The sequence below is a fragment of the Lissotriton helveticus genome, chromosome 6 (genome assembly GCF_964261635.1).
Source record: "Lissotriton helveticus chromosome 6, aLisHel1.1, whole genome shotgun sequence".
Taxonomy (NCBI): domain Eukaryota; kingdom Metazoa; phylum Chordata; class Amphibia; order Caudata; family Salamandridae; genus Lissotriton; species Lissotriton helveticus.
In genome coordinates this window covers 459,382,969-459,406,473 of record NC_136067.1, presented here as the reverse complement: position 1 = coordinate 459,406,473, position 23,505 = coordinate 459,382,969, and the positions used below count along the sequence as shown (strand labels likewise).

The window sequence follows — 23,505 nt, the reverse complement described above, 5'->3', positions numbered from 1 at the left end:
GCCATAACGGCACCAGAACTCTCCCACAGCATGGGACATGCACAGGCCCATCTGTTTCCGTCAGAGAATGGAAGAGGCTGGGCCACCCCCTTACATCTGCATTTTTGGTCTGCGAGGTATTAACATTTTAAAATTATTTATTGGGAGGCTGCAAAAACCAGCTAAGGTAGATTAGCCCGAAGGTTGACTAACTGACACACTGCCTGTCTGGCAAGGTCTTCATTTGCATCAGTTCATCCTCTTTTTCAATGGCCAAAAGAAAGGCGACGGAGGGTGGGGGTGGATCGGGCTCAGAGAAAGCCAAGAAACTAGCCAAGCATGCAAGCAGCTATTGCGTTCTTGACTGTTTAGACAGCCTTTTAGTTGAGTGTGAGGGTATTTTAGATATAAATGCGGCGGAGGCAGGCTCAAGCAACCCCAATGGTCCCTGTAATCCCACTAACTATGGCACAACTCAAATCATACGAAAGATGTTTTTGAAGCCTAAGAATAAAAAGGATACTGCGCTCACTACAAAACAGCTAAACACATATTTAGAAGCAGCAGTCACAATTCACTCTGAAACACATTCTGACACATATTCTAATAACACAGTAGATCCCCCAATTGTAATCAGTAATCGATTTGCCCTTTTACAGAGCCCCATTAAAATTAGGGAAAGGTGCACTGAGAACTTTACCACAAAACAAATTAACAATATTTCAGCTGCTATCCCCAGCATTCATGATTCTGTCAGTAATCTAAAGGCAGACGTTATTATTTTGAAATCCATAATAGGTGACCTCAGGGGGATGATGAGGGAGTTAATGGCCCTTAACAAACCAACACCTTTGCGCCCTGAGGCACAAACCAATCTGTCTAATCGACCTGTCACTAAGGAAAATATTATAGTACATGTGGGTAATAGGCAGGTTGCGCTGTCTCCTGCACCAAACTACGAGGCTGTGCTGGATAGAAATGGTACATTATATAGGGGTAGACAAGAGACCTGTACTTATAATTCCAACAATTGAGAGAGCAGGAAGTGGGGGTCAGAGCGCTTTATTAGATCCAGGAAGGTTGGGTTCGCTGAGCCGTCCACTAGCACACATGTGGAGCAAAGACCCTTCTCTCAATGGTGTTAAATAACTGATGAGTCCTGCTAAGTATTACTGACCAATGTCCAAAAATTAGCCCCACAGGTTTTGTGAGTGAAGATACCCAGAGAAATAAGGTGACTCATTGGATACAGCATGTGAAAGGGCGCAGGTCTCTAATTAGAGAAGAAATTGTCAGGGTCAGAAGGCACATGATCCCCTATTCCTCAACTGATTGTCTTGAGTGGACTTTGGTTAATGAAAACTGGCTGAGAATGAATAGCCTAAGTGTTTAGATCATGTCCACCTGCTCCTTCGGTTATACAATTTAGACGCAGCCCACTGCCTGCAGACCAGCCCCAGATGGTTAATAGTCGCATGAAGGGATCGCTATCTAACTCACAGTTGAGGAAGGTCGATTGACTCTAAAAGAAACATATAAAATATATGAAACAACCTTATTTCCCACTAAATAAACATAAGAAGTTTTTTTTTTAAAGCACACATCCTGAACTTGTGTATTTCAAGGTGGTGTCATATGTGGTAATAAAAAAAAAGGAGGTTAAAAGAAATAAAATTACCTACGATCACTTTTCACATTGCGCAATTCAGACCTTGGGACCATGTGGATACTAGCTCACTCGTTTCTCTTTCGTGTGAGGACTGTTACACCCCACCACTTTCAAAAGTCAGCAGCGGCCACTGTACTTAACAAGATTTTATGCTTACAAATACATTTTAAAAACATATAAATTCAATTAAAAAATCTAAGATTTAAAATTAGTTATAGTTAAGAAAACTTCATTTATTATTTCTGTACATACCAACTTAAACTAAACAAACCTTAGAAATTCAAAAGTTCTAGTTAAAACTCTATAGCTATATCTTATATTTATAACGTATGTCCACCCAAAACTTAATATAACTCATGCACCTCCATATAGAGTTTTGTCAACTCGCTAACCAGACCGAATCAACTATATCTTGTGCCTTCCTCATGCACTGCTTATATCCTTTCATATTACATCACTTATAGCATGTTAAACCATAGCATTCATGACTACACTCATGACATCTTAAATTACATCATGTATGAGAAGAATGTGCATGGTAGAGAGCCATGTTATTCTTAATTTTGTCTGGCTAGCAGGTTGACACCTTGTACGGACATGCGCAAGTTATAGTAAGTTCATAGTAACTCTTGAACAAACAATATAAATCTTTTTCTTTTTTGAAGGCAATCACAGACATTGTGCTCCGTCGGCCACTAGCAGGCCACCATCCCTCTGACAGCCATCAATCGGAGTGACTTACTTTATGAATATTAATGAGATGTATGAACAAACATTCACCCTTAGGTAGGTTCATAAAATAATTTAGTGGTTGGAAAAAGGCGGTATACAAAGTGAGACCACTTTTTGTGACCACATTTATTTACATCTGGTCCCTAATTTTTGAAGAGCTATTGATATGATCTCAAGTTTTTTTGGAGCACCGAGTTCATTGTCTCTCTTCCAAGACCACAGACCCAGGGCACCTGACAATAGGGGCTGTACTTCCTGTCTAGTCTGTAAAAGTCTATGGACAATTTTACAGAGCATTTCAGCTTCTCAATGGTCGATATCCTAGGAAATCTTCCAACACAACAAAAGTACTTTTTCAGTGGCAACAGGAGGCGCATTTTTCATTTGGGAAAAAACAGGAGGCCTGAGCAATTGTGTGAGGGAGAGACTGCTCATTTCCAGAGACAAGTAGGCAGATTAGACCCAAAAAGGCATGGCAGGACTATCATCAGCATCTACTGCTTCTGATAAAGAGGTGGTCTGCTCTACAATGACAGTGGAGGAGGAGAAAACATTAAACATCTCTGTGGTTTGGGAGTACTTCAGCCATCCATCAGGCAAAAATAAAGTAAATGCCTGCATGTTCACTTCCAAGCTCTGAACCAAAAGCTCAGCCAAAGGCCACAAAGAACAATAATCCCTTGGAACTGTGACCATGCAAACACATCTCAGGTCAAATCATGAGAGGGAGTACATAAGGGGGCCAGCGAGGGCAGAGGACAGTGGCACCTTTCCAAGCATGCCAGAGGAAATGATCCAGTACCTGAATATTTTCGTTCTTTATTGCATTAAGTGGACTTTTGGTGAGGTGAATAGAATAAGACGTTAGATGAGGAGAAGTTGGAAGACAATTTCCAGATGTTCAAGCCCTGAAAAAATTGTCTGCTTGTTGCTATAGTTGCTAAAACAAATTCTAAACACAAAAAATACCCTAATAAAAACACACACACAAAACAGTTGTTTGAGAACCACCCCTAAAAACAAATAGCTTGTCTCTTTTAACTATAGTAGTCCGATAAGTTTGCTGTCGAACATATGCACAGCTACCCTTAGTAAATCCTGTTTTACTTATTTTCCACTGTTGGGCAGTGAAGGAGTCCACATCAAGACTATGAGCCTCATTTCAAGTTAGGAGAACCTCAATGCTTCCTATGAGGGAGCATTCACTAGCTCTGGCAGTGGAAAATTTGGGTCAATGGCCCATTTGATATTTAGTTGTCATTTAACCTACTTTAAACGATCCGGCCTATTTAGCGTGATTTACAAGGCATACATTTTTTGTTCTTGGGGCTGCCAGGGAAAGTCTGGCAAACCAAAATAAGAAATAAAATACAATCTCCACAGAATAAATGCTTCTATCATGTAATAGATATTTCTTTCTTAGTTTTCAATTACAACTCTTACTTTGGAATGTGTTAAGTGCAAAATAAAATGACCCTACTACACATGCTTTTGAGTAGCCTGAGGTTGCTCCAACAATGTAGAACGTTACTATATCTGGTTGTTTTTTCTGGTAAATGTAATACAAGTCATGCAATGAATTGGCTAAATGTATGGGTATATTAGAGCTATGTATTTCTTTTGAATGGCATGTTTGGAGCAAGAAGCTTGAATCAAGAACATTTAATAAGAATGTAGCAGTGAGATAATAGTTCAGTCCTGTAATCCTGTAAAATGTATTGCTCTGATGACATTTTTATTTTCATAATACTTTGTTTTTATAAAATGTATTGCACTGATGAGATTTTTATTTTAATAATACTTTGTCTTTCTTAACATGATGTAACGTTATAATTTTCAAATTTGCTCATAATTGTTTAGTGATTGTCTGGCTCCGAGAAAGTTTAACTCTTTAAGGGATGTATGCTAATTCTAAAAAACATAACGTTTTAGTAAGAAACAAAAAAATATATATGCAAAATAGTAAAAAATATAGACATTTTAAAATTACCTCTACAGTATGAGTCTCCGTGCTAATTATGAAGATCTGTCCACCAGAGGAAGCCCAAACTGTATCTTCCATCACCAGCATAGTTCGAACCGGCAGCACACCTAATTGCATCAGCTTTGGTGTTTCTGATTGCCAGGATCCATCTTTTAAAAAGGAAACAAAATATATAGAGACATAGATTACACATTACACTAATTTATCATTGTAAACTACACTTTGAAACACTTTGCACACATTTAGTACATAGTTGTTACTCAATAGGGTAAAAGGAAGGTCAACTAACTGGAAAAATAAATGTCTAGCATATAATTAGAAGCAACCATATTTTACTGCATTTGCTAATTTTAATTTCCTACACATTATTTTAAGTTTCTAGAGCTCTGCATTCTAATAGATAGGTCAAAGATATTTCTGTAATGCCTACTATTATGGCTCAGCTTGCTTGGAATGTCATAAGAAGGACCTCTTCAGAACTCACTTCCAGACTTAATGCATTTTAATATCTACCTTCTCGTCTACCTTTCCCTAAACCTGGTCTATCCTACTTTCTGTTACAGTTGCTTATGCTAATGCATGTTACAGTTGCTTATGTTAATGTCTGTATGAAGCTCTGCTGCTCTTCTTACCAGGTTTTATATATAAAATTACTACAAATAAATACAAATAAAGGTTTAGACTACAAACTCGGTATGTGAATTGTGAATATACCCCATAAGCTGTTTAAGAAATGTACATGTGTCTACATTTATTTAAATTAGGCTTGCCTCGCTCTTTACTATTTACAAGAAAGGAGATACAGCCACTACTGCTTGTTATAGACAAGTAGAAGTATCAATAATCACAACATAACAGTGTAATTTATGATTGATAAATCATACTTTTTATGGTGAATCAGACAGCTGTGCAAAACAAAAATAAATATACTCTACCAAATAAACTGTGATTATTATAGGTGATTACCAATTCAATTTAGTAAGCATTAATAAAACGTTGTGAAATATCAACAGGTCTTTCTCACACAAAGATATACTTCAGTTCACATAATCAGTAATTGGAAAATGAGGGCTTCATAGATGCTGGATGAAATAAGAATAGTTCATGAAGACTTGAAGCTGCTCATGAATGTCAGTTCTATTTGCTACATGACTTTCCTTAAATGCTGGTGGTCTGTTTATGGGCTTCATTCTTCCAAAATTAAATATGAAGATACATCAACTGACGTTTGTTTCATCCTTGAACATGCAAGGCTTCCATCCTTATTAAGGCTTTATATTTGCTATCTGTGGAATGGTCTAGATTAAAGTACCCAAAATGGGGTCATATTGTGTTCTGGCCACTGGTACAATGGTAGCTTATATCAAATTCTACCAGATAAAACCTTGGGCAGAAGTAGAGACTAGCCTTATCTCAGATGGAACCCACAAATCTGTATGCTTTGCTTGTAGTTGTATGTTGAAATATTGACAACAAACATATTGCTCCATTCAAGTATGATACGAGAATATTGACTACCACAATTTTGTGATGTAATTATCAATAGAAGTATAGATTTAATATTCCTTAATAACCTTTATCAATGTCAGCTCCTCTCTTATCTACATATTTAAACCTAACCTGAAAGATGTATTAGTTCTGCAGAAAATTAGGGTATCTCAAAGTTTTCTACAGTGGCTACAGGAAGGTAAAAGCTTACAAGCAAACATAATTTTGTGTATTAAAAATGGAAAAGTATATTTTAAAAATTGAACTTCACGGGTATTATTAACAAGGAGGACCCTCTGCATACATAAGATGAGGTATAATAGCAACACAAGAAATGTAGATGAGTACCACACTTTCCTCAGCGTATATTCTGTAAATCGGAGGAAAATTAACACACTAGCAGATAAGTGTATCAGGTTAGCACTTGTAAAATGCTGTAATTATTTAAGCTTAAGTGACACATCAAAAGATACAATGCTATTTTATTTTTATTTTTTTTAAATTTTGTAGAGTTTTATATAGCGCGAACTAGACCCGAACCGAATCAGGTATCAGAGCGCTTTACATAGCACAAGTTACGTTTTTACATGAGGACACACACACACTTTCATTTTTAGGATAATCCTTTTCATATAACATCTACGTTCGCCCCCTTTGCACCAGTCTTAGTTTAATAACATGTGAACCTATACAAATACACAGACAACACACAAATCACCACCAGCTACACACTGAACATGACAATATAATCAACATCACATCACGATTGCTTGAACCTGTTACGTGGTTACATTAGACCTGGATAGAAACGTCATTTGACATGCTCATGTTGTTAAGTTGCCTTTTCTCCTTAAACACAATGACATTTGACATACATTAATTTACTTGCAAATACAGGATGATAGTCTCTGAACTGAGCTTTGCTTACATTTCCACTTCATATGCACACTATCAAATACCTTGAACAACCTGCACAAAGGCAAAGTTCATTACACAAACCGTTGTTATTTATTTGGGCGTTCGGTGAAACAGCTATCACAATAGAAAAAAAAATAGCAGCCTGACTGTGGCTTCAGCGTGGTAATATAAATGAGTAGCCTGACTGGGGCTTAAGCATGGTAATATGGATGATGTTATTATATATATGATAATAATCCTTTGTTTACACAGAGGAGCATTTTGCTGGCACTGGGAGGCCGACCCATGCCGAAATTCCAGCCCATCTGATTCCTGTTCACCTCACACGAGGGATGCTGACCAGACCTACAACAAGACAGGCAGTCTGATGACACTTACCCACAGGTAACTGGGAGTCAGATCACCCTACAGGGATTCAGCAGATTCACTCACCCTAGACATATTAGGTTAGGAATCGCTAGGTAGGAGTAAAATATATTATAGAACTTGTATGCAAGCATATATTCTCTGTACTAACAAAATGGTTGAACTGCTCATCTTTTTTAACATTCTGGTCAAGCTAATAACATTATTTAGTTTCCTTCTATTGATTATTGCAGTGCATGTATTTTACTCAAGAATCACAATGCTTCAATAAATATTGAAGCTCCTTACTGTGTATTTCTTGTGTATCACTTTGAGTATGCATAAGTAACTAAGCAAAAGAGTTCTAGATCTGTTACTAAGATTTGCTTGGGGCTTCAGGGCTGTAATGTTCTGAGGTTGCACAATCCATTTGTTACCATGTCAGGTTAGGGGTTCAGATGGTGCACTGTGAGCTAGCAGGATTTAGGCCAAAATATTCAGATGGTGTGCATGGAGTCAGTCTCACACAATTCTGATGTTGTCCAGAAAATGCACAGTTTTACTTGAGAAAGTATTGTCGCAGGGTTTACGTTCTCCCACAGAACTGTGCATAGAGATTTGGAACCTCAGTGAATTAGGGTGACCCAAAACTCACCTCAGTACCCAAAACCCCTTACCAGGCTAGCTACAGTGTCTCATTGGTCATAACAAACTCCCAATGTTTAGACAAACCAGAACATGAACTTACAATACCTCAGGTTACGTGGAACACATGAGCACTCTTTCGTTATACAATCATATCAAACCAGAACGTGGAGTAAATGAGGACACGTGCTTATTTGAAATATTTATTTACTAATGCCGTTTTCTCATACGCAGTATCTTAGATAATACAAGGAAACATATAAGCTATGTTTATGATTCATGAATATTATACATAAGGCTCCTTGTTTTCATTTTTTCCGGATTTTTACAGATAAATGCAGACAGAAAACAATGTGTTTTCTGTCTGCATTTATTTTTAAAAGTGGATAAATACAGAAAATTGTGGTTCTTTTAAGTGACTCTCTGTGCTGTCTTTCATGAATTAGAGGCCAGCAGCTGAGCAGATGGACAGCATGGGAACTTAAAAAAAAGGATGAAAGTTCTTTAAATAATGGCATATGCCAACATACATTTATGGTATAATGCTAGTATTTACCAGGGGCTGTATTGTTATGTAATATATGCCAGCTTAAATAGCTAAAACACGACATATATCAATGTATGAGTGTGCGCATTTCAGTTAAATAGATATGGAAATGTAGAGTTTTACAACTTCATGTATACGCAAAACACAAAATAAACATGGACAAATACAGATAAAATGGCCATAAAATAAATATGGATAAATACAGACGGAAATGGCCAAAAAATAAATCCATAAATCCGGGAGCCCTAAGTATACGTATTGTTTCTGTGTTCCAACAATGCAGAAAAAGATTTTGTTGTATGCATAGTCAATGTACCCTTTGCAAAATAGCATAACATTTTTAAATATTAAAATAATTAGAAAGTTAGGTTCTCAAACATCATAGTATATTTTTAAAAGACTAAATAAATCAGCCAATAAAAAGGTTTCATCTGTGCAAGATCCCATTTTATTTTCCTCTTTTGAAAAAACTATTTTTTATAACTAAGTACATAACACTGTAGTGTTTTATAAACCAAACATTAAGACACATACTTTTCATTCCTATTAAATTACTGACTTGAAAAAAGAATTTCTATCTATGTTCATGTTCATGTAAGAGGCACAAAATGAAGTAAATTGAAAGAAAGGATTAAATACCTTCAAATTCCACCTGCAGAGAAAAACTTTTCATGGAAATGGGGAGTTGGACTATAAATACTTTCTTGCCTCTGCGCAACAATTTTACACAAATGCATTCAAGTGGAAGACATTTTGAGTCCTCCAAAAATGTTGCCAATTAATTCAAAAGCAAAACACCCAATAAATTAAATGGAAAACAAATGTGAGAAGGGAAAAAGATATCAATAAGAAAATCTAATATTAATTATATTGAGGCATATAAAAATGCATTAGACTGTAAATTACTACGACATCTTGGTTGTTGGTGTATAAAGCTTTGGCGCTACTTGGGCTGGCAGGAGTGGTATTACAAGAAATGGACTGGACAGAAAAGGTATATTCCCTATACATGATTGGTCAAAGGAGTGCTTTGCATGTCCTTTTGCTTTAAGCATGGCAGTTCCAACGTCTTATATTGTAGTTGTAATTGTATTTATATAGCGATTACTACCTCATACAAGGTGTTGAAGCACTTTTTGGCGAGTAGCAATCTGAACCCAAAGGCATTAGGTTAGTATAGGGAAATATAACATGTTAATTTGAGGTAAGGACATGTCAGTCGGTTAGAATGATTGATAAGGATAAAGGAGGGATAGGGGAGGGAAGAGTTTAGTGTTATTTAGGAGATAATATTAGTTAGATGAGGTTTGGGTTGAGTCAAAGGAGGGAAAGAGGAGAGAAGAATCCTAAATGTGTTATTAGGGAGATCATAGTAGTAAAATGAGGTTTAGGATAAGTCAAAGGAGGGATAAAGAAGGGAAAAGTCTAGGAAATGTTTTTTTGAAGATCACAGCCCAGCCGCGGAAGAACAACACTGCTGCTGCGGTCCCGTGATGTCTTCAAAAAGGAGGCATTGTTGAAAGGGGAGGTAATGCCTGTGATTTACATTTATGAAGCAGCGCTTTTGGGCAGGACTGTTTCTTCACCCACTGGGGTTTTAGAAGTTTATTTGTTTATGCGCAAGACCGAGCTCACTCACTGGAGGTATACGTATGCCACTACCAAGACCACAAAGCTGCAGGAGCAGCAACGCCCACTGGGGCAGGTCCTGATGTATTAATGGCAGCATTTTCGAACTGCATCTTGCTTGCAACACACGCCACTGAGGAAAGGTGTAACCTGAAACGCGTCTGGCGTTTAGATAATGAAGCTGCTTTTCTGCCATCGTTGTCTGTTGCAAATCATTAAATATGTGCGACATGAACTTACCTGGCGGCTCTTCCTTTTGGGGTAACTTGTTGTGACTGTATTTAGCGGCTGGCCCAGCTGCGGAAGAGCCACACTGCTGCTGCGGTCCCGTGATGTCTTCAAAAAGGAGGCATTGTTGAAACGGGAGGTAATGCCTGATGATTTACATTTATGAGGCGGCGCTTTTGAGCAGGACTGTTTCTTCACCCACTGGGGTTTTAGAAGTTTATTTGTTTATGCGCAAGACCGAGCTCACTCACTGGTGGAATACGTATGCCACTACCAAGACCAGAAAGCTGCAGGAGCAGTAACGCCCCCTGGGACAGGACCTGATGTTTTAATGGCGGCATTTTCGAACTGCATCTTGCTTGCAACACACGCCACTGATGAAAGGTTCACCATTGCCTGCTCTGTCACTCGCACCTCTGTGGGCATGTGCCTGACCACAGCCGTAAACTGAAGCTTTTTCGTTTCATACTTAAAAGTAAAGGTGGACAGGTATATTTTATGAATGAGCAGCGCGTTTTGGCAATAGCATAGCTCCGTCAGAGGTGGTAAGCGCTATATAAATGCAATTACAATACACAGTAGCATGTTTGAACCCTTGCATGGCCGACTCAGCCTTTCATTCTTCCGGTACTGAGAAAATGGTGCCCTGGGGTTGGGAATACTATCACCCATTATTTACAGTGCTTGGAAAGCGCTATGTAAAACACGTTGATATTCCATCCTTAGTAGCCTTGCATTTTCCGTGTTGTCCTTGCTATGGCCCTTATGTCTCACTCGAGTCTCACTCAGTGGACCAGCAGCCGTTGCTCCGTCGTTCACCATTGCCTGCTCTGTCACTCGCACCTCTGTGGGCATGTGCCTGACCACAGCCGTAAATTGAAGTTTTTTTGTTTCATACTTAAGTTAAAAATAAAGGTGGACAGGTATATTTTATGAATGAGCAGCGCGTTTTGGCAATAGCATAGCTCCGTCAGAGGTGGTAAGCGCTATATAAATGCAATTACAATACACAGTAGCACAATGACATGCTTCATAAGTACAGAAGCATGTGCAGGTTGGGTGAGCCCTAAATTTATTGCAGTCTCAGAGTCTTGTTTCCTTTCTCTCGTTTCTGCTCCTTACCCAGGCCCCTCAATAGCAAATATGAAATGTTAAGGAGCGGAATATGAAATAAAGGGTCAAAGGGTGTGTGATGTCACTTCCGCTCCCCCTGCTACGCGGACCACGTCAGTGTTGACTATCGAAATCTCGGAGCTCCGCCCACTGCTTACGCAGTGCGACGGAGTCCTCGACCTAAAAATGAGAGGAGGTGCCTTGCAAGTAACTTGCCATTGGCTTCTGACAGTGCAGTAAGCCGATAACTACTGGGCTCTGATTTTGGTCCTTTTTCATAAAATCGGTTGAGTATATGAGTCTTTCCAAGATGCATGACTTACACGTGAAGGATTGATTAATTTAAAAGCAATGCCAGGACATGGCTCCAGATTTTCAAATCTGATTTGGTATGCCATTGGGGCCAGCGCTCCAGGAATGTTGACTATCCTAATACATGATTCTATGAGTTTAGCAGTAAGAATGAAAGGCTCAAAATCTTTATCTCTATGTATGATATGATTCTGGTGTAAGTGCATTTGCCTCCACACAACTTTACTAGTCTGGGAGCTAATGCAAAATAAGTTACGAGAGTGAGCACAGAGGGGAGCCTGGAAGGGTCTGTCATATCGTCATTGAGTCTGTAAAGTACTTGTGGCAAATGTATCTGGTTGAGACACTGTACCAAATATGTGTTGTCATTTTGTACAAATTTTGGAGGGGCTCAGGTGGAGGCACGTCACTTGAGATAAGCAGGTCTGGACGTTGCAGCATCCAAATACACAGTCATCCTATGGGGCATGGGTAGCAGAATGTAACCATTAGAGCTGTAAATACGTTTTTCCTCAGGTTAACACACCCCCTCCCTCTATCAAGGAGTCCACAATTAGACCAATATAGAAACAGAACCTGGGACTACTTAAGTGATAAATGCTTGGGAAATGCAGAGCTCTACAAAGGTGCACTAATTGTGATTTGTCAATAAACAACTATACGTACCCAGCAATGAATTTCAATCAGGATATTCAACTTCTAATAATATAATTGAACATGAAACTGAAGAAGGCCTTTTAAATACAAACATTTGGCACCATGCTGATTATGGCTACTTGTTTATTGCAAACCATGATTTGTTTTTTTTTTTCAATTTTAACAAAACTTTATTGACAAATTGGCGCAGAAGTTATTTTCAACATGTTCATTGCTTGTATCCGATACATATTGTGTTATGATGGCTGTGTAGACGGTTAAGTGACAGGATAGAACGGCGTACAAGGTCACTATACACAATGTATAAAAAAGAATGAGGTACATAGAATTTCCTTATAACAGCATATAGGTCAACATTCCACAGTCTGTTCCAGTTCGTATTTTGCCCACCTATTATATACTGCAGTTAGTGTTCAGGGACTTCTGCGTATGGAAGGAAAATGATCTCTACAAAGAAAAAAAGGAACATAACTAATGTCATCACCACTATATACAATTGTGCTCTGTCATAAAATGGTGTCCTCCACTGCATAAAGCTCACACACCGGTTCATAGTTTACAGTCGCTGCTCCCTCCACCCCCACACAAATCAGAGATCTTCACATCATTCCGCCCCTCTACTCATCCTCTTCCTCTGACTCCAGTTCTTCATCCTCCGGCAGCGGGTCACATGGCTCCCCCCTATATTTATTCCAAGGTGTCCATACTTTGTTCCATTTACGCGGACAAGCCCGCAACATATAAACCGCCCGTTCCTTCACCATGAGGAGGTCCATATTTCTGACCCAGCCCGACACTGTCGGCAAGTCCGGAGCACCCCATTTTTGTGCTATGTCCCTTTTTGCCACTGTCATAGCCAATGTGGCCCATAACTGTTCATACTTGTTCAAATCAGTAGGATCCCAAATGTTTAACAGACATTTGCGGGGCTCAGGCAGGAGCGATATTTCAAGGGCCTGGGAGACTGTACGCATAATTTGTTTCCATACCTCTTGAAGCAATGGGCAGTCCCATAGTGTATGAAGCAGGGACCCCTCCTCCCCGCAGCCCCTGAGACAGAAGGGGTGTGGTGTCTTCTGTATCCTGTGCAAAAGTGTTCTGGTATAGTAGGTGCGGTGTAGGATCTTGAGTTGTACCAGCCTAAACCTAGCTGAGATGCCCACCTCCCTCGTTCCATTCTGAGTCGTCCATATCCCCGAGTTCCTCGGCCCATCGCTCTCGGAGCTTCTGTGTGGGATCCGGCAGGTTATTAACTAGTTTTTTGTATGTAAGGGAGGTTGCCTTCTGTTCCATGAAGTCAGTTAGCAATCTGTCCTCTAGTGGGGAGGATTCTGGGAGTATTGTGTCGGGAGGGATTGCGTGCAGTAGGGCGTGCCGGATTTGCACATACCTGTAGGTTTCAGTGGGCCCCATATCATACTGTTGTTGCAGTTGTGTGAATGCGACCACTGAGCCCTTATCCCAAAGGTCACCTACAACCGAAATTCCTATTTGGTCCCATTGTGCGAAACCCTTACTGGCTCTTAAGTTCCCTAGCGATTTCGTGTCCCACAATGGCGTCATATTCGTAATTTTCCCCTGCCATCCGAGTCGGGACTGTGCTGTATGCCACAGGGACACCGTGTGCAGTGTCGGACCGATCAGTCTACGGGCCCTTGCGCGATTGTATAGTACCGCGAGCATGCCGTCCGTTCCCAATTGTGACCAGTCCGCTTGGTATGCGGGGTCCCCCCGCGGGACGTGGATCCACTGATTTATTATCTTAAGCTGGGAGGCCCAGTAATACAATTGAAGGTTGGGTAATGCAATCCCTCCCTCGTACCAGCTTTTGACTAATTTATCGCGGGCTATACGAGCTGGGCCATTGTTCCATAGCAGCGCAGACACAAGTGCAGCGACCTGTCTGAAGTAGCGTGGGTCCACCATATAGGGAGTATTCTCCAACACGTAAAGAAATCTAGGAAGAGCCATCATTTTGTATAGTGCTGCTCTCCCAAGGAGGGTTAATGGCAGGGTGGCCCAGTATTTAACGTCTGCACGGAGACGTGCCAGAGGCGGTACCAGATTTGCGTTATAAAAGTCTGTCGCATTAGTGGTGATAATAATGCCCAGGTACTTAAATGAGCCTGACGCCAATTGTAGGGGGCAGTCATCTCGCAGTGTTGGTTCCGGGCCCTTGAGTACGAAGATGATAGATTTGGACCAGTTAAGGGTGTAGCCAGATGCCTTCCCATGCTCGTTGCATAGGGTCAGCAGGGCAGGGATACCTTCGTTGGGATCGGTCATATAGATCAACATGTCATCTGCATACAGTGACACTTTGTCTTCCCACCCGTCCTCCCACGTGAGTCCCCGAAACAGTGGTGTTGCCCTAAGTAGAATGGCCAGCGGCTCAAGCACCAGCGCAAAAAGTAGGGGCGATAGCGGGCACCCTTGTCTCGTTCCACGACCTAACGGAAAGGGTTGTGAGATGTGACCATTCGCGACCACTTGTGCCATTGGCGACCCGTACAGCAACCGGACCCACGCCATGTATTTCGGTCCGAAGCCCATACGAGCCAGGACTGCAAATAGGTACTCCCACTCCACAAGATCAAACGCCATTTTGGCGTCTAGGGATAGGACGACTGCCTGTTTGGAAAGGAGATGTGCTCTCGCCAGGACCCCATGCACCCTCCGCAAATTCAGTGCTGTGCTCCTATGCGGCATGAAGCCCGATTGGTCTGGGTGTATCAGAGTGTGCAAGTGCGCCGTCAGGCGGCTAGCCAGGAGCTTCGCAAGTATCTTTGCTTCAACATTGAGCAGGGAGATAGGTCTGTACGAGGAGCATAGTGTCTGTGGTTTGTCAGGTTTGGGGATAGCCACTATGGTGGCCGTGCGCTGATCCAGAGGGAGTGCGGCTTTAACAAGACTTTCTTTATACATATCCAGTAAGGGTTTGCTCACTAGGGGGGCTGCCACTTTGTACCACTCTACGGGTATCCCATTCGGACCAAGTGCCTTGCCAGATTGCAAAGACTGTATTGCAAATTGGAGTTCAGTTTCGGTTAGGTCAGCGTCCAGTTCTAGTTGTGCTTCCTGGGAAAGTGTAGGGACAGTGATTTGGGCGAGTGATGCTAATGCCTCCCGCTCTGAGACCGCCCTAGTTGGTGTGTAGATTTCCTGAAAGTGGTGTGCTAAAGTGTGTACGATTTGTTCAGGGTGCGTCAGCAGCTGGCCCTCCTGATTGTATAGCCTCTGAATGCCTCTGTTGCTACCACCCCGTCTGTCCAACCACGCCAGCATCTTTCCGGCTTTGTCCCCCACATCGTATATCCTGCTGGCAGTGCTCGCCAGGTGTCCCTTGGTCACCGTTGTGAGGTGGGCCAAGTGCTGTTGCTGTTTGAGATGGAGCGTGTGCGCGGTGTCAGGGGTGGGATCGGACATGTGGGCGACATTCGCGTTGTAGAGGGCCAGTTCTAATTGAGCGAGTTCATTCCTGGAGTCTCGCTTGTGCCCTGTGATAGTCGCTATTGCTGCGCCGCGCAGGACCGCCTTGTACGCCTCCCAAAGTATTGATGGTGAGGAGACCGTCCCTGTATTTTCTGTAAAGTAGTGCGAGGAGGCCAGTTTAAGCTTCTTCCGGACACCTGGGATCTGTAAGTAGTTGGGGTATATTGGGTATAGCCTGGCACGTTTTTGCTCCCTGGTTGTGATGTGGAGGGACACTGGGGAGTGGTCAGATATACCCCTAGGTAGGATCTCCAGTTTGTCCACGGAACCCAGCCCTACCCCCAAGAAGAAAAGATAGTCAATGCGCGAAAGACTGTTATGTGCAGATGAATAGTGCGTGTATTGTTTAGTCGTTGGGTTCATGTGACGCCAAACATCCGTGAGGCCCATTGCGGACAGGAAACCAGGAAGCACGGTGGCCCCTCGCTGCCGATCGCGCAAGGGAAAGGTGTCTAGTAGCGGGTCTGTTATGGCGTTAAAGTCCCCGCCAATAATCATGTCACCCTCTGGGAGGTCTATGAGAAATTGACCCAGTGCAGGCAGTGCCATAGAGTGTAGCGCCGGGGGAATGTATACTGATACCACATTGAGGGATTTCCCTTCCCATTGGCCGTGCAGTGCCGCAAATCTGCCCTGGTCATCTGTTTTGTGGCTATTAATCATAAAGGAGGAGTTCTTCTTGAGAAGTATCCCCGTGCCTCTGGATCCCGTGGTGAACTCTGCATGCGCTGCCATGGTATATCCGCGCCTGTCAAGAGCTTTGCAGGTGGACCCGGCCAGGTGCGTCTCTTGCAACATCACCAAGTCCGGCCCGTGACGTTTAATAGTTTGGAGAACCAACCCCCTCTTGATTTTGTCCCCCAGGCCCCTAACATTCCAGGTGAGCAATTTTAAAGGGGGTACTGCTGTTAGGTGCGAGTCGCCTATAGCGGGTGCGGTGCTATGTCGTCGGGCCATGTGGAGGTATGACTAGTGTGACCGAAGCGTGAAGGTGGAGCACAGCGCCTGCGTGAAGAGCTGTGATATAGAACCAGGAGTGTATGGCCTGCAGCGGGACCATGATTCGTATGTAAGCGGTGATGACTGAGAACATTATCAACCAAAACAATACAACTTTCCCCCCCCCTCCCCCTCCCTGCTCCCCTGCACCACGGACGAGAACCCGCCCGCAACCCCAACTTGGCAGAGTGCTTGAACCCTTCCCCGTCAATCTTACTTGCTCGTGGGGTTGGTGATACCCCTACAGGCAGCGGCCGATGCCCGCCCTACTCGGCTCCAGCAGCATCAAGGTCCCAAGCGTTCACAAACATGTTGCCCCCAATGCAGAACACTCTGATTAGCCCCTGATCGGTTGTCCAGAGTCAAGTGGGTCTCTTTCAAGATCCGAATCCATTGCCGTCGCACCCCCTTCGTTCGCGGGTGTACCTGATGAGTGTGCCGACTGCCCCCCGCTGCGATGGCGCTGCCGGTCTCTGTGCTGGCGCTGTGGCTGTCCCACCTGCCTCCATCCATCAAGCCACTCCTGAGCCACCTCCGGTGTGTCGAAGAACCACGTCTTTCCTTCGGCTACTATGCGTAATTTGGCGGGGAAAAGCATGGAGTATGGCAGTCCTCTGTCTCGCAGTGCTTTTTTAACGTCCAGGAAAGATTTTCTGCGCCTGGCTACCTCCGCCGTGTAGTCTGGAAAGAAGGCCAGCGTTGAGTTTTGAATTTTCACTGGCGGGGAGTTCCGTGCCGCTTGTAGGATTGCGTCTCTGTCCCTAAAATTGAAGAGCCTGGCCAGCACTGGCCGTGGGGTGGCACCCGGTTTGGCCGCACCACCCGGGACTCGGTGCGCCCTTTCAACAGAAAAGAAGTGAGATAGGCCTTTAGGTTTTAGCTGGGTTTTGATCAGATCTTCAACATATAAGTCCATCGCAGCTTTACCCTCTGTCTCCGGCAGGCCTAGGATGCGGACGTTATTCCGTCTGGAGCGCCCTTCTTGATCGTCGAGTTTTTCCTGCAGCTGCTTAGTGACTCTTTCCATGCGCTCCATGGCCACCTGCAGGTCTGAGGTGTCGTCGACAAGAGACTTCGCGACCACTTCTACTTGCGAGACCCTTTCCGCCATTTTGTGAAAGTCAGCTCGAAGTAGCGTGACTTCGGAGGAGATGGAGCCCACCGTTGTCCGGACTTCGTTGAGGGTCTTCATGACGTCTTCAAGGGTCACTTTCGGATTCCCTCCCGTTTCCGGAGGAGTACCAGTGGAGTGACGGCCGCCACTCTGGGAATGTCCATTTTGGCCGTAGGCGAATTTGTCGAGCTTCGCCTGCGTCGTCGTGCTCCGTGTGCCCTTTCCGGCCATGATGTCGTGTTGCTGGCGGAGGTATGTATCCTTTGGGTCTCGCAAGGCCTGTGGGTGTCCGGCTGACAAAGCTATGGCCCGTTGAGTTGAGGGGGCACCCGAGTTTCACCCAGGGCCCGGGGTGATAGGCAGGTCGCCGCTCTTCGGAAGGTGTTTGTGAGGTTTACAGCGGGGCTGAGTGTGAAGGGTTCGTGCAGTGCGGCGCCACCCAGTGCGACGTCGTTCCTGAGGATCTCCCCCTTTATAGTGCTTCCAACCTCCTTCGTTCACTGGTACAGTGGGGGACCGGTTGCACCTGGTAGGCGCCCACACCGGGCCGGTCGTGCCACAAACAGCCCCGCTCCACGCCGCCTCTGCGTCAGGATACCTGTGTCTCTATGAGCCCGCCCGTGGAGCCAGGGTGCACCCCAGACCGGTGGCCGTGTAAGGAGGCGTTCAGGGCTCAGTATAATCCCCCTCACCTTGGTGCGCAATCGGCGTCACTGGTATCTGGGTTCACAAAGTATGGCGCAGTCTCTGGCGCTGGGTGGCTTCCGCTGTGTTGTCCCACCTCACCTAGGGGTGCACTTCTCGATCTCCGGCACCTCCGGACCCCTCGGTACACTCAGGTGTGGGCGCTGGTGGGGCGGTGCGACTGCGTGACCACAGGTTTGATGCGGAGCAGCCGCCGGGTGGTGTCAGGGCGCCCGGGCCGGGGAGGGCGAACCTCCGGCCGGGTCCGCCGTCCACTCGAGGTCGGTGCTGACAGGCTGGTGCAGGCCCCGTTATGGCGTTTCCAACAGGGGCCGTTCCCGGCGGCCGTTTTTCACCGGGGTCGCAGCAATCAATGCCGCTCGGGTTCCTGAGCCGATGCAGCCCCTTCGGGCGGGCGATGAAGCGGATGGAAGTGCGGATAGTCAGCGAGGCCGGTGTGCCTGACGGAGCTCCCGCTTCAAGCTGCCGCCATGCTCGGCAGTCGGCCACGCCCCCAAAACCATGATTATTTTCATGTCTACCTGCAAAATTCCTATTAGTCTATTATTCGGGCCACTTCACTGAGGCAACTTTATGTTACATGTCACAAAGGGCAGATTCCCTTTGCACAATCAAAGGGGGAAGCTGGGAAATGGAGCCACATTATTGTGTAAGTCACAATTATTTCTGATACACCAATATTCTAGAAACAGTGACTCTCTTTCTCCTATTTTGTCCTATTTGAGAAATTAAGAAAGGTTTGGCCATTGCAAATGTTACAAAAAGCCTAGGAGAGTTTTGTTCACCTTCATAATGTTTCAGGTTACCTCTAACCTTGTCATAGCATGCACTTTGTCATACGTTATAGCTGGTGTTATTAAGTAAAAGATGGATACCACAGGGGAGCGTGGCTTGGCATGCCAAGATGGCAGATGCATGAACTGTGACTTCTCGGCCAGCCCACATAATCCTGCAGAATCTAGAGTGCAGGCTGGCACTCTTCTACGATTCCTCAACCTGCTCTGTTGCCTTGATGCTGCCATGATCATAGTCAGTCTCCTTCGTTGAGATTTTTCACAGGGTTGCACTGAAGGTGCACTGACAGAATATAGCTCGGGTTTGCTCTCGGAACATACTGAGTGAAATGCTGGGCCACTGAAGTGGCTGTGCACCCATGAGTTCGCCTCCATTGTAGACTGATGGAAGAGGATTGTGGTCTGACCTGCAACGTTGTCACTTTGCAGCACCTGTCCAGACAGGCTATTAATGGTAGGAGGGGCCCTGGGCGCCAGCTTCACCTTTAAAGCAGGGATCTCTAACTATCTATTGACCTAAGGTTGCTTGGTGGTCCCCTGATGTTGGCTTGTTTTGTGCTCCAGAGGCCCACTTTATTGCTAATCGTTTGCTCTCCCTCACGTCCCGTGGTTAGGTGGCAGCTTCCCACAGGGCATTTGGCTATTGCTATCCATTGGAGCTCGACAGGGAAGAAAAATAATTAATTGCTTGATCTTCCTAACTCAAGCTGCAACACTTCAGCAGCCTGCTGCCAGGTGTCTAGGGTCCCAGTTGTGTCCCAGGAACAAATAGGGTATCGGTCCCAGAGAATACTTCCTATTCTAGCGGGGGTGAACCTACTCCTCCAAAGGAGAAACTGGATAGATACTTCACTCTATTGCAAACACCAGACCCGCACTGGAAAATAAAGTAGCTGTGATGGCCACAGATATCATCCTTTTGCCATCAAACTTTCAGAAAGGGTGAAGAAGAACGAAGCACTTCTACAAGACTTGCACCCTCAGGCAATAGACCTCCAACAGCAGGTTGCAGAGCTCACAGGCAGAATTTGTTTTCTAGAAGGGAGGGAAGAGAACATGGACATGAGCTCTTACCACAACAATATCTGCATTGTAGGCTTGCTAGAAAATGCAGAGGGTCAACATCCTACTGCCTTGATTGAGGACTGGCTTCCCAAACATGTTGTACCCACTGATCTCACTACCTTCTTCATCACGGAACATGCCCACCAGGTGTCTGCACGTTGTACCCCTCTGGGGGCACTACCAGGGACAATTGTGGTCAAAAATACTGTACTACTGAGAGAGAGATACATTCATGAAAGCTTCAAGATGAGTGGATCATCTTTTCCGTGAAGGAGCCCATATTATGGTGTTCCCAGATTATGCTCTTTGTGGCCACAGTTGTTAAGCATCCTTCCTGGTAGTCAAGAGCAAGCTATCAGGTCCAATATTCCACCCCCTTCCTCCTCTTTTTCTGACCCTCAACCTCCGCTTAATCAGTCATCTCTTGATTACATTCCTCCCTAGACTAGGGAATCATTCCTATCCCTGCTTCTAAGGGTTAAGTCCGGATCTCCCCTGGACAGCTGTCCCGCTCGAATCCTCAGCCAAATTTATTCAGCATGTCCCTCACAACCCCTCTTACTTTTCTTAATGGCTCCCTTGCCCAGGGTATCGTTCCGCAACTGAATAAATCTGCTACCATAATTCCCATACTAAAGAAACCTGGTGCTGACCCCACCTCTATGGCTAACTATCGCACCATCTCCCTCCTTCCCTTTTTGGGTAAAATACTGGAGCGACATGTCACCCAAGTGCTCAGTGCCTTTGTTGAGGAAACTGGTAGGCTAGCCCCATGTCAAGCAGGCTTTCGCCCCAGGCACTCTACGGAGTCGGTTGTCTTGTCCGTTATGGACAATCTCAGAGAGGGAATGGATACCAATTTGCCCCAGGCCTTGGTCCTCCTCGATCTATCCGCCGTCTTTGATACGGTGGACCATTCCATCTTGCTTACCGGTGTCAAGGCGGCTGGTATCAGGGGATCGGCCCTGGTTTGGCTCTCCTCCTTCCTGAGGGACCGTACTCAGGCAGTCCATCTGGCCGACTTCTCTGCACCCTCTCGCAAGGTTTAATGCGGTGTTCCACAAGGTTCCTCCCTGTCCCCCCTGCTATTTAATCTGTACATTTTCCCTCTGGTTTTTGCGTTACAGCAAATGGAGGTCACGGTGCACAATTACGCCGATGACCTCCAGCTTATTTTTGATTTGTCCTCCCTCTCAGACCCCATTCACAATTTCCAATCCATTATGATCGTCATTAGGGACTGGATGAATCACAACCACCTGAAGCTAAATCCAGACAAAATTGAATTGGTCCTTACAGGTGGTTGCTCCAGTCCCTGGAACCCCTCATTTTGGCCTCCTTCCCTGGGCTCTTCCCCCATCCCCTCTCCTTCAGTAAAGACTTTAGGGATAAAACTGAATGATCATTTGACATTACACTCCCAGGTTAGTTCTGTGGTTTCTTCTTGCTTTTTGGTTCTCCGCACCATCAGAAAGATTTCCCGTTTTTTTTCCTTTTCTGCTCTTAAACTTATTCTTTTAGCCATGGTCATCTCCCGTATGGACTATGGCAATGCTTTATATTTTGGTATCCCAGCTTATGAGTTACGGCGACTTCAGCTGGTCCAGAACCAGGCCGCCCGATTGGTACACAATCTCCCTAAATCCCATCATGTTACTCCATTACTTAAATCCCTCCATTGGCTCCCCATTCGGAAACGTTCCCTTTTCAAGATGGGCTGTATCACCTTTCAGGCACGGGCAAGGACGGCCCCCGCATTCATCAATTCCGAAATCAAGGCCTACCTCCCTTGCAGAGAGCTGCGCTCTTCCTCCCAATTCCTTCTCTCCGTCCCTTGCTTTAGGAGGAAGAAATTGGGAGGCATGAAATTTTCTACCCTCGCTCCTGTATTTTGGAACTCTCTTCCTCTCTCCCTCAGATCCTCCTCTCACTACCTTGAGTTCCGAAAAGCCCTCAAAACCTTCCTTTTTTCCCAAGCCTTTACACACTAGCAGCATACCTCCTGCCCTGACCACGGGTTTACATCCTTAGCGCCAAGAAACCGCTTGGTAAACGTGCGCTCTATAAATATTTTAAAATTCAACTTCAAATTCTCAGACCTTGTTCTCAAATACTCTCTACTTTTCTCCGCCAAAGTGAAGATCCAGACAAGCTAATATTTCTATTTCTTTACTGCACCGAAGGAGGACTGGACAGAGCAGCTTGAGCAGTCACCATGGTCACTGTAGAGATCTCCGCCCCCTTAACGTAAGTCTGGAAAAAAACTAAATTCTTGGTGTGGAGCCTCTCTTTGTTGATCTATCTCAAGAGCTCCCACCTTAGTGCAATCCCAAGAAGAAAGAACTTCCGCCTTATCAATTGTTCTGCAGCTTCAGGACTCAAAAGGGTACATCAATTTGTGGGACTCTGATACTGCCACTTCATCTGATAAAGACTCAAATGACTCCCGCTCAGAAACCACATCTTTGCTGCTCCCTGCAGTCATGCAGCAGAGGGTGGATGAACTGATCTCACCTAATTGACACAACTTCATATACTGGTTGTTAAATATTTTTGTTTTGATACATGGTGCCCCTCTTTTTGCCTTGATCTCGCTCATATAATTACTTGAATCTGTAGGCTTATGAGGGAATGGTTGCAAATGTGGCTTATGACGGGATAAAGGTACTTCACTATGCCTTCATACTCCTCGTTTTGTAAAATAGGGCCATTAAAGTTCATGAAAAGGGCACCTGGTCAACCGCTTGGTTTACAGCCATACACACTTCCACTGCATAAATGCCCTGTCCTGCGAGGGAGGAAATTTGAGTTAAGTCCAGGTGATTGGGCCTTTAACTGCAATTTATCTACTTGGTTCAGACTTCCACAACTCAATAATGGCTGTAATGCATGATGGATTATTCTAAAATTGTGTGGGCATGGCCGATCTACCTACTTAATTGACTTACAGTTAGCTCTCCCCCCCCTCCTCTCTCCTCTCCTTTTGGATTCAGGCATTCCTGAGATAGTTCTACATGAACAGTGTTGATGCCACAAAGTTTGGGCGGTTACATGTTACTCTGCTGCCCTGGGATGGGGGCTGCGGATATC

At 44.5% G+C, this 23,505-nt stretch overlaps 1 protein-coding gene across 7 annotated transcripts in view; it reads right to left on the bottom strand.

The window, feature by feature from the left end:
• ARHGEF10 (Rho guanine nucleotide exchange factor 10) overlaps window positions 1-23,505 on the bottom strand; it is a 1,140,991-nt gene that overhangs the window by 304,728 nt on the left and 812,758 nt on the right. For all 7 annotated transcript variants that reach the window (XM_078647916.1, XM_078647912.1, XM_078647917.1 and 4 more), the window contains one exon: window positions 4,371-4,513. In XM_078647916.1, the coding sequence (XP_078504042.1) occupies window positions 4,371-4,513 (143 nt within the window). The remainder of the gene's footprint in view (window positions 1-4,370; window positions 4,514-23,505) is intronic.